The sequence below is a fragment of the Ipomoea nil genome, unplaced genomic scaffold (genome assembly GCF_001879475.1).
Source record: "Ipomoea nil cultivar Tokyo-kokei standard unplaced genomic scaffold, Asagao_1.1 scaffold2338, whole genome shotgun sequence".
In the NCBI taxonomy this organism is placed as follows: domain Eukaryota; kingdom Viridiplantae; phylum Streptophyta; class Magnoliopsida; order Solanales; family Convolvulaceae; genus Ipomoea; species Ipomoea nil.
The window spans coordinates 1,764,347-1,776,634 of NW_017618766.1; the positions used below are offsets into that span (position 1 = coordinate 1,764,347).

Sequence of the window (12,288 nt, forward strand, 5' to 3'; positions counted from 1 at the left end):
TCGAAATATCAAATTTCCTGCAAAAAAAAAAATTAATTGTTTTTAGGTACCCAGACTTGTTTGGGTTCTTTTGTGTTAGTAATTTTTGGCATCCAAATCCACCTAGATCCCACTGATCCAAGAGTAGGTGATTTGTAACCATTAAAGACTCTATAATCATAACGCACTTGCGAATAATGCTTTGGTGCGGGTTGGGAATCAGATAGTTGCTTGATCCTATGAAAAAGAGCAAATCTGGACTTGGTCCATGGTTTGTCTTCAAGCGACCAATCTTGTTCTGAGGGATATAATCTCACTGCCCCAATTCTCAGAATTCTTCCCATAATTCCTATGAGGTTTTATTGCACTAGACTCGTTGGCTCTCCTTTGAGATACAAATTTTTGCCTTTTTAAATTTTGTTGCCTTTCCGAGATATTAATTTTTGGATTCGGCTTTGCAACATTTTTCTGGGCATTGATTCGATTTCCAACTCCTTGTCTCATTATGCTATGCTGACTTTTCACAAATTTTACCGCTGGAACTTTATTAATTAAATTAGTAGTGGAATTAGTCAGCTTCACAGGGGTTTGAGAACATGATGGATTATAGCCCAGTCCGGCTTTATCTCCAGCGGGTTTTTGCATACTTACCATCTTATCCATTATTTTGGATGAATGCATAAATGATGCGATTACTTCCCGAAGGTTATGTTCTCGAACCTCTCTAGCTTTGCACTCTTCTTGAAGTCGAATAATTTCGGCTTTCGAGTTCCTCAATTCAAGTAAAGCATTTTGCAATTTTTGTGCCATTTCTTCCTTTTCAAGGATTAGCAAATTATTGCGCTCTTTGACTTGAGTATGAGTGGCCATGACTTCTTGACAATCTTTCATGAGACTTTGAAATGATCCTTGAGTCTGGAAAGAGGTGTCAACAGAACTAAAGGAACCAAAGGAACTAGAAGATACCTCTTCGTCGGTTTCACGCGCCATAAAGCATTCCTCATGTTCGGATGTCTTGCTTACTAAGCATAGTAGCGCTGTATCTTCTTGTGATGAATCACTCTCGTCACTAGATGATTCTTCGGATTCACTTGCTTCTAGTGGATCGCTTATTAGTGCATTCCGCTTGTCTTTTTTGAATTTCTTCTCTTTCGATTTGTATTCAACCTGCAGAGAGTTAGAAGTATTCTAATTTTTGTTCGCCTTGGGGTGTGGACATTCGGCCATAAAGTGTCAAGGCTTCATACAATTGTAACACACATTTGTGTTTTCTTCGGCAGATTTTCTTCTTGATATTCTATTCTCTCGAAACGAATTTCCTTGTGGCGATCCTTTGTTCTTTTGCATGAACTTCTTGAATTTCCTAACAAATAAGGAAAATTGTTCGTCAGATAAAAAATCATTATTTCCTACTGACCTTGATGTGGATAGTTGTTCGGCCATCAGTGCGGATGTTCGTTCATCGCGTTCTTCTTCGACTCGTGTCTTCATTTCGAACTCATACGCCTTAAGATCACTAAAGAGTTTATCCGTAGATAATGTCCTTAGATCTCTGTGATCACGCATTGCAGTCACCTTCATATCCCAACTTGTAGGTAGTCCGCGTAACACTTTGAGCGATATTTCCTTCTGGGTAATGGTCTTTCCCAGATCCGTGATTTCTCCAAGGATTTTGATCAATCGAGCTTCCATGTCAGTGATGCTTTCGTTTGGTAGCATTTTGAAATCTTCGAACCTCTTCATGGCAATGGTTAGTTTGTTGTCTTTTTCTTGTTCGTCGCCTTCACCGATACTAATGAGAGTATCCCATATTTCTTTTGCTGTGGTGCACTTTCGAATCTTTGGGAATATGGTGTCATCTACGGCCTTGAACATAATATCTTTGGCAATGTTGTCCAAATAAACTTCTCCCGAAAGGGTGGCGAGAAGTCTAGAGGGGGGTGAATAGACTTCTCTAACATTTTCACTTCTTTTACAAAACACACAAGGCAAATAACACTTTGGTAATTTCAACTCTAAATAACAAGCATCAACAAGTTAAACAACTTAGAGTATGCAGCGGAATAGATAGCGGTAAAGTGTTATGCTTAATAGTGCGGTGCTCAAAGAGAGATTCTAAACATGCAACATGTTAGAAACACTTGATATGACTCAAAGATGATGTAAATAAATTTGGCTTGCATGCGAACGTGGGAACTATTAAACCCAGACAGATAAAGATATGCGATAAAACGTAACCGGGTTAGTTCGCAGTTAGAATAAGCATGCACAAAATAAATGAGCAGTAATTAAAGAGAGAGAGAGATTTATAGTGGTTCGGAGATGGTGTAATTCTCCTAGTCCACTCTTCTCCATTCACTTCAAGGAGGAAATTCACGATTCTTTGATCACCCAGATACAATAGTGAATACGTGTCCACCGACACTTCTCCAAGTGCTTCGCACAAAGCTACACTCCTCCAAGGTTTTTCGCAAGCTCCTCTTGTTACTCCGTCTTCCCGAGTACTTCGCACCAAGCTGTACTCCTACACCACGAGAACTACGCACAAAGCTACGCTCTCACAGGGTTTTCACAAGCTCCCCTTGTTACTCTGCCCTTTACAACGAGTGGTACGCACAAAGCTACACTCAACTAGGATTTTTCAGTCTCTCTAGTTACTCCACCCTCTTTCTACACTCAGTAGAGAAGTTTTCAAAGAAATAAAATATTTCTCTCACTCAGACTTGAATTCTATCATATATAGCTCAATATATCGCTTCTTGGCTGATTTGAATATTGCTTGCTTTTCTCTTGCTTGTATATCTTAAACGATCAGTCGTACTTGTCTTCAAGTCTTCTTGGACAATTTATAGCCAATGAAAGCTATTTGCCCGTTGATCAACTTTCGATCTCGATCGTCCATCTTCGTATGTAGTTGATCAAAAATAAAGTTGTCAACTTGATCTGAAATGTTAGGCAGTAGTCTTTCGCCTTTTGTCAGATGATTTGAATATTTTGCCCGTTGCCGTCTCTTGAAAATTGTAGCCTCCAAAATTTGAATAAGTCTGACCCGGCAAGCTTGACATTTCTTTTCATTCATAAATGTTCTGACATATCAAGTTGATCAAATAATTCATCTATTGATTCTTGCTTGAGTATGAAAATATATCTCCGTGAATCAGCCTTCTTCGAGCGTCTTCGGTTCCATCGTGAAAATATTGTTGTTCAGATGAAAATATATCAGTTATTTTCTCCTTCACGATCCATGTAGAATGATATATTGGAACCTCTGTAAAAACTTCATGGTGAGATGCTCTGTTTCGAATTTGTGCTTGGTCCACCTTACATGCTGTATTTTTTTTTATCTTGTGCATGGATTTTGTGTGACTGGTGCATTCCTTCATTGTGTGATGCTTAGTCGCCTTTTTACTTAGTCTCCTCCATGTATCATCCAACTCTTCTAGCATAGTTCTTGGTAACTTATACGCATCATAATTTTGTTAAGTTATAATCCCACTTAACTTCTTCAAATAAATTATGATCTTCAAGACTTGTTCGTGGGTTGCATGATATGGGTGCACCATACTCTATAGACTCAAATAAAATAAAATTGGGGACTACTTGATTTTTCAAAAAATACATTCGGCTCATCAAAATTTACAATTTATTCCTAACAGTTAAGTTTTACTAACTCATCCATACAAATCTAGATTGAGTATACACCCCTATAGTTAAGTTTTAACAACTCATCAATTATCATTAATATTGCATTAAGAAGACTTAATTATTTATTTTAATATGAAACCAGTTAGGACATGATATTTATTCTCAATTATAACTATAAACAACAATACGCATGCATCATTACTACTACTTTTATCACAAACTGAAAATAGTCATTTTTTATTATATTGAAAATAATTATATTTTATATTATTTAATTTTTATATTTAAAATTTATATTAATTATTTACTTATTTTAATTTCTATATTGGGCATTAATTTAATCGTACAATGCGCGTATATATTATAACTAGTATGTAAAGAAATATGAATTTCCCTATCTCTAACTTCTGTAATAACCTGTCCATGGCAAATTATATTATGGACCATGGTCTGCCTTATAAGGTATATTTTTAATATACTGAAGGAACATTATTTGTATACTAAAAGTTCGAGTTAATAACTAAAATGGTCTATCGACTATGCTGTAATTTTCAATTTAGTCCTCAACATCATTCTTACCTAGTTAAGTCTTCAATTGTGTAATCTTTGTCCAATTTAGTCATCTGTTAACTTTTCTGTTTGTTGATGGTTAAAACTAGGGGTAAAATTTTAATTTCATAAGCTTCATGAGGAGAGACAAGCACAGCCAGGTTCTCTGCAAGACAACGCTTATGTTTTCCATTTCACACTCAAATTTGGAGCATTTGACTCTGGATTTTGGTGTTTTCTTGATTGTCTCAACAACTTTTCCCTCTCCTGTGTTCTTCCCCACCGCTGTAACCGCCATCAAACCCTCACCTTCCTCCGCCTCCTCCGCCGGCTTTTCGCCTGTAAACACGGCGGTATTAACACCGCCACCTCTTCTGATGAAAATCCCATCGGCGGGGGCTTCGTCCCCGGGCTCCAAGCAAACAACCTCGTGGGCCATTACCTTGGACGCCGAGATTTGAAGCTTTTAGCCATGTTGAATCACCTTAACCAGTCCCACGTTTCTCCGCTTCGACCATCTCTTCTTATTCATGCACTTAGCCTTTACAACCTTAAAAACCGCTCGGAAATGGAGGGAGAGAAATATGGCCAGGAAAAAGATAGCTCCGTCGAGAAATTCTTGTCGAACCCCAATGGCAATAGAAAGTGCGATGCAACAAAGAAGGAGAGAAAACGTCGAGTTTCTCATTGCTTCCCTGACAAGTTACGTTCATGGAAGGTGAAGGCACTAGGCGGTTGATGTTCGAAGACGACAACGTTGGTCCCAAACGCTGTTCGTCGGCGGTGGATATCCGCCTCGTCTCCGGCTATGCCGGATGCAATACTGGTTAGTAAGCCATCAAAGGAGTCCACTGTTTCGCTCTTCCAGGATCTGTTCTAGCTGTTTCGATGTAAGTGCGAAGGTGGAAAGAGGAAGCTGGTCATTATCTAAATTGTTCATCTTTGAAGAAAACAGGAATTAAAGTGTACTTAAAGCATATATACTCCAAATTGAACAAACAAGAAATTCAAATTGAATCTTCCCTGGGATTTCTGTAAATCAGTTCAATAAGGATGCATGCATGCACATGATAATTTATACTGAAAGATGATCCAGGAGTTTGGTATCGCAATTACAATAAATAATAATAAAGAAAAAAACAAAAATTATATATATGTTTTAAGTGGAGATTACGGTGATTCAGGAGAAAGAAAACAAAAAAGTTTAATTGGAGAAATAGTATTTATGATTTGGTGGTTCCTTCTTTGACTGCTGAAGGGCATGCAGGTGGAGGGTGGAAGAAAAGCGTGCGGAAGGACGGAGAAATTTATAGGAAAATACATAGACATTTACTCAATTAGCAACTTTTGCTTGTAAACTTATGACATTACATCTTTGCCCTTAATTTTAACCATCAACAAACAGAAAAGTTAACAGAGGTTTAAATTGGACAAAAATTACATAATTGAGGACTTAATTGGGTAAGAATGAAAGTCGAGGACTAAATTGGTAATTACGTAGTCGAGGGACCATTTTGGTTATTAAACTCCTAAAAGTTCATTAATACTAAATAATAAACATTTAGTACTCAAATAATGTATTTTTAAATAATGAACATTCAGTACACAAATAATGTATCTTCGATGTATTAAAAATGTACCTTATTCGAGTAGTCCATCTTACAAGGTGGACCATGGTCTATGGTATAGCGTACATTTGCCATCACGATTCACGTACAACACCTTACTTGCGGTATCACATGCATGAAGCCAAGTCTAAATAGACTTCTCCTTTCTAAACCTTAGAAAGAGATACACAGCAACATCACCCGCCACGCCAATGAGGAAACCTTCTACTACGCGTCTAGTTGGCCAACTCCAACTTCAAAACCAAACACTCTCATCCTCAGGCTCTACATTGCGAGAAATCCATCCACCAAGACATCTTAGCTTGAGCATAAAAGATTCTTTTCATTTTCCTCTCTTTGTAAGAAATGGCATCTCCATCCGCAAAAATTCAACTGGCGCAAACACCAACCCCCGCTGCGCTGCCGCTCTATCTGCAGTAGTGATACCAGCTGGTACATAGGTTTGTTGTAGAATCTGCATTGAAAATGACAACAAAGAAGTGATTCATAAATTGATTAAATACCATATTACATTTACTATAAATACTCGAGTACTTGTCTTACACTTCGTTTTCATTTAACCTAACTCTTTTCTAACTTGCAGGCGATGAACTCATAGCCACATACCTTTGCAAAGAGACACAAGAGTTCATCTACATGGACTGCTTAGACCATTGGAGATCTGTAAAAGTGAGCAATTTCTATTCATGTGTATGGGACCCGCTGTAGAGCGGCGGTAGGGTGTGTGCAATAGCCCGCATATTAGCAAACACGGTTGCACACTTCGATGGGTCAAGCAACGTAATGTGCAATTCGTGTGCACATCATGTGCAATTCGTGTGCACGTCATGTGCAATTTGCTTTAATTTTCAATATATCTAACTGTTTAGTCTGATGATGATGTAAATGAAACAGGAGCACTGATCTTCCTTCTTGTCTTGGGATGTTATTGTTTCTTAAAAAGTTGCATCTCCCTTGCTAATTTGGACCAACGTATAGCCGGCTGCCAAAACTGTTGCTTGGCCATGTTGTTGTGGAATTGCCTTCCATTCCTGCTACAATTGTCATCATTGTTACTATATATGTCTTTGTTTTCTGTGGTATTGCATATGGTTTGTTTCTAGCTACCACAGTTGTACATAAGAGTTGGCATAGGCACTACCAAATCCTCACGAAGCGGAATCTTACCCAAGTTTAATACTTCAACTTTAATATGAGTATAAATTTTTTTGTGAGACGTATCATAATTTATTTAAATAATATGTTATTTTTATTTCAATTCTCTCTTAAATGTTACAGGTGTACGTAATGGTGGATCAACGTGGCCATTATACCCCACCGACACTAGATTCGAGGCATGAACAACACCTTCGATCTCTTAATCTATTGTAGGGGGTGATTTTTTTTTTTTTTTTTTACAAAATCAGGTTTTATTGGCAACGAATATCCCGACGCGTGGCAAAACCCCTTACATCAAACAATAAGGCCAGTTTAGCCATAGTAGGCAGCGAATGTAAAGTATGAAATTTTTTTGAAGTGCTATAGCCGAGGCCAGCTGTTGCAAGAACGTCTGCAACCTGATTGGCTTCCCTGTAAATATGCCGAATACTGGAACCCTATAAGCTAAGAGTGGACCGAATGTAAGAAACTGCTGGCTAAATTCTCCAAGGAATCCTTGTATCCTGCGAAGAGATCAAGTTGGCGAGGGAGAGAGAGTCGACTTCCACAGCAAAAGGAGTCATGGCGAAGGCAGCACACCATTGGACAGCCAGCTGAAGAGATAGTTTAAACATAAATTTCCATAGTTATTTCTTTGTTTTCTTGAGTAATATTGACTCTATTACAATATAGTATTTGTCGAATCTGTGACCTCCTATTTGAGAGAGCCATAGAGGTGCCATTTTGAAAACCAAACAACCAATATGCATTAATTAATAAATAAGTGTGAAATACAACTGGGTGGTGAAGAGTTCCAAGACCCAAGGACAAACGATGAACTAGTTGCCCGTGCCAGCTACTTGATTCGCTAACCTTTTGACATGGTGAACAAACATGTTCCCAATGTCCCTAGCAATCAAACAACATTACTTAATAATTAAATCTACATACGGAAGATCCAACAACAGCGAATTAAAATTGACACAAAAACTTAATCAATCAGACTACTCGACTATGAAATTGTTGTTCTCACGCCCTTTTAACCAAGTTAGTGCTTCCTTAACAGCTATTGCCTCAACGAGATAAGGATCTTGGAGACATCAACCTTCCGCTCCGGGCTGGGACGAACCTGCCACCATGATCACGAATTACCACCCCATATCCTGCGCCATCAACAAAAACCGCAGCATCCATATTAAATAAGATACAAATTAAATGAAAAACAAAACTCTTTTGGAAAAATGATTGAATTTTTAATTAGAAATTAAAATTATTGTTAAATTATACCATATTTATACAAACTACATGTATATATATATATTTTAAATACCATATCTATACAAACTACATGTATACACATATATGCATATATGTCTTTGTATTTTACGTAGTGATTGTAAAATTGACAACAGAAAAAAATATTAAGGATATACTTGGTAAGAAATTATTAGCATCTAACCTGGGCACATCATTATTTCTAATACAATATAATGACACTGGGCAGTAACGTATGCTGTGATTCATCATATGAGGGAATTCGCCCCATCACTGAAAAAAAACAATGCAAAATGGGGAACATATATGAAACCACATGAGAATTGAAGAACATATTTATTTTAAACAGATTGGCAAATAAAACAAACAATATAATAGAAGAGAAAAGAAACACATACCTAGCTAGCTAGCGAACATCATGAATCACGTCGTCGACAACAACAGTAAGTGGCGTATAGAAAGCATCAACTCGATTTAGGCGCGCTTTCCTGATATTGTACGCCTCCCAAGGGTCGTTTGACTTTTTCCGAAGCCACTTTCGCTCCTCCAGAATCTTCATGGCTACATCGACAACATAAGGGGAACACTGCTCCACCTTAATTGTCTTTAGAGTGTCAATATATCTAACTTCAAATAACATCTCTTCCAAACGATAACAACGTCTTAGGATTAGACAACTTAATTTTGGGAAATTGGTGCTCTTGACCACCCATTTCTGGAGATTTGTAGCCTCAATGAGCAACACTTCTAAGTTATAAAATTCTTCAAATGATCCCCACACTAGGTCAGAGAAGGCGTTTTCTAGTTTGAGCACCTTTAAAGCACTCAATACCCTTGGAAACTTCATTATCGGGAGATTAGTCCCGCTCAACCTCAACTTCTTCAGCCTTGTAGAAAACACTAGCTGCTCTAGATGGGTCATACTGTTTTCTGGGATTATAACGGTAAGTGTCTCGAGTTTCGACAAATACCTAATATAATCCAAATTGATGGTGGGGTTTCTGCAAGGTCCAGGGCTGCTACATGGCTCATCAAAGGCACCTTTATAGTAAACCTTGAGATATTCTAAGTTTGGGAACTTCTTATACACCTCTTCTGTGAAATGAGTTGGACTAACCCACGATAATGTTTGTAATTGCTCAATATTCCTGTTTGGAGGATCCACCTCATAGTAATTGCCAAGTTCAAGATGCCTTAAATGTGGTAACTCCCAAATTCTGAATGACAAATGGCCAGTTTTAAGTAGTTGTGGTTCACCACCACAAACAATAATTGTCTGCAAATTCTGATTGTTTGACACTACATCGTCTAAACCCTCAAACCACGGTGGTACAGATAGGTATCTCAGAAAAACTAAATCTCTTAAATGCAATGGCACTATTTCGAAGATTTGAAGTGCACTCAAATCTACAATTCTTAATAGCTTGAAAGATACCGACTTTACAAAATCTCCTTGAAAGAAGAAAAGAGAGCGAGGGTTATTTGTAGTAAAGAGCGCATAATAATCCAACCTATGCGAGTATAAACTTAACCAACGACATGAATTCACAAACATGTCTAATGGCAATCCTAAATCTTTTCGAGTATACGCCGCACATAGGAGACCCTCTTTTTTTGTTTCTCTCGTACAGAAGTCCCATAAGGAGCTATGTATCCAGCAAACATTAGTCATCTTATGTTCCCATTTGCTGATTGAGACCAGACCACTATGAACAAGACCATCTAAATAGCAGTAACCTTCCTCTTCTAAATCCTTGACCAATTGCCTCCCAAATCCCTTACACTCCATTTGCCTCACAAATCCCTCAGCAATCCATATCCTAATAAGCCTTTTCACATTGATTTTAAAGCCTTTTGGATAGACTGCAAAATTTAAAAAACAAACTTTCAAATGTTGGGGCAATTGATTGTAGGATAGAGTAAGCTTACTTAAGTGCTCGGCATCATTGTATAGAGGTCCCAATGTCTCGACTTCCTTTTCAATCTTCATCCATTCCTTTAAAATGTAATCACATTTAGAAAAACGCTCTGCAACCGCAACAATTGACCGTGGCAACCCTTCGCATTCCTTCACAACATGTTTGGCGATTTCTACAAATTTTGGTGCTCTTAGCTCTTTGGGAGAGAGTTTGTTGCAAAATAGATCCCAACTTCTGTTTGGATCCAATATGCACATTTTATGCACATTGCCAAATGTGGCAGCATCGCAACCAACAGCATTGAACTGAGTTGTCAGCAATATACGTATTTGGTATGAAGCATTAGGAAGACATGTTAGGATATCACCCAAAACTCGGGTGTTTGGTATATTATCCAAAACAAGAAAATACATATGCCTACCTCCCAAGTGCTTGTGTAATTTCTCTTTGATTAGTTGAGAAAGAGTGTTTCCCTTGTACTCTTGAGGCACAGTAACCCAAGCTCGAATGTAACCTTCTGCCATATCTGAGCCATAGACTCTTTTAGCCAAAGTAGTCTTGCCAATGCCTGGCAATCCTACAATTGAAACTATGTTTTTTGGTTCAAAGGTATAGAATAACATCCTTTTTACCGCATTGAAGGCATCTTCATTAAATTGATCCTCAAGATTTGGAGAGCATGGCAAGGATGGTCCATCCAACACAACATTCTCAGGTTTCAACCAATGAATGGATGGATGAGTTTCACTGGTCATGGCTGCTTCGGGTTCACTGCTTCTGCTGTTGTTAATAATCTTGGACAGCTCTTCTGCATCTTCTGCAGCTTTTCGCAAGCTTTGATGGAGTTCCCCACGAGCTTTGGCTTGACACTTTCCGTCTTGGGCTAGAAGAAAGCTTCTTAGTTGTATCTCAATGTCATCTTCAGCTTTGAGCGCAAAGTCTCTGATTTTGATTGCCAGATGACAGGCTGGAGCACCACCGTTGTTGTATTCCTTCTCCAGAAAGGCTTGCAAAGAAGAAAGCTTCTCAAACAGAGAATTCAATGGCTTTTCAGCATGAAGAGACACTCTGTGGTTTGGTTTTCGGAACTCAAGGTCGATTGTTGCCATTAGAGAAGCCAATGCAACACAAGCCATCTCTCTTTCTATGTTTTTCTCTCACACGTACTCTCTCTGACTGATATGTTTCTGAGTAATTGATGAGAATGTATATATGTTTGAAGGGCCATTAATATGGAGCTAGCTGGATTCTCATCGTGCATGTACATGCTTGAATTTTTACAATTTTTTTAATGCAATCATACAACTCAGCAAAACTGTTAAGCACATGAAAGTCCATACTGAATTAAAAGTCAACTTACTGCCCAAATTATTGAGTGAACAGGATTAGGAATGATATCTTTTTGCAAACACAATTTCATGTATGACCGTTTATAATATTAATGTAGACCTGTCAAAATAGGCTTAGCCCGCTACGCTAGCCCGTCCTGCCAAAAAGACGGGATGGCCATTGAATTTTATTGCCCCTTTTTTGGTGGGCTTTTTAGCCCGGCCGTCACTCGAAATGGCGGGCTTTGGAGGGCTGACGAGGCCCGAGAAATCCGCCTACTATGTATACATTATAAATATATAGGGAAAGATTCAGGTGCAAGTTAGACTTCCTGTGCGGTTGTGCGAAGGACGCACCTTAAACATTAAAATGGCGCACCATAAGTATACAAACCACGCACTTAAGCACACAAACAAAACATGTTAAGAACACAAATCATGCACTTCAAACACACAACAAAGAACCTTAAGAACATAAACCACGCACCTAAGGTTTTAAAATGGTTCACCAAGTTTCACACAACTTACGCACCTTAAGCATACAAATTACGCACCTTAAGGAAAACAACACACCTTAAGAAGAAAACTTACGCACCTTAAGTTTCAACAACTACCCACATTAAGCACAAAACTCGCGCACCTTAAGCACAAAACCCACGCACCTTAAGCACAAAACCCACGCACCTTAAGCACAAAACTCACGCACCTTAAGTTTCAACAACTACTCACATTAAGTACACAACCACGCACCTTAAGCACAAAACTCACGCACATAAAGCACAAAACCCACGCACCTTAAGCACAAAAACCACGCACCTTAAATTTGAC

The 12,288-nt window shown here is 38.3% G+C and overlaps 1 protein-coding gene across 1 annotated transcript; it reads right to left on the reverse strand.

Moving 5' to 3' along the window:
- Positions 1–8,619: 8,619 nt before the first annotated feature.
- LOC109151981 (putative late blight resistance protein homolog R1B-23) lies at positions 8,620–11,268 on the reverse strand. The gene has a single exon (XM_019299572.1). It carries the CDS (start codon positions 11,266–11,268, stop codon positions 8,620–8,622), a length of 2,649 nt encoding a protein of 882 aa, XP_019155117.1.
- Positions 11,269–12,288: the final 1,020 nt, after the last annotated feature.

Bases quoted from the DNA above. Each gene is read 5' to 3' on its own strand.
- LOC109151981 (XM_019299572.1), bottom strand. From the start codon at position 11,268: ATGGCTTGTGTTGCATTGGCTTCTCTAATGGCAACAATCGACCTTGAG.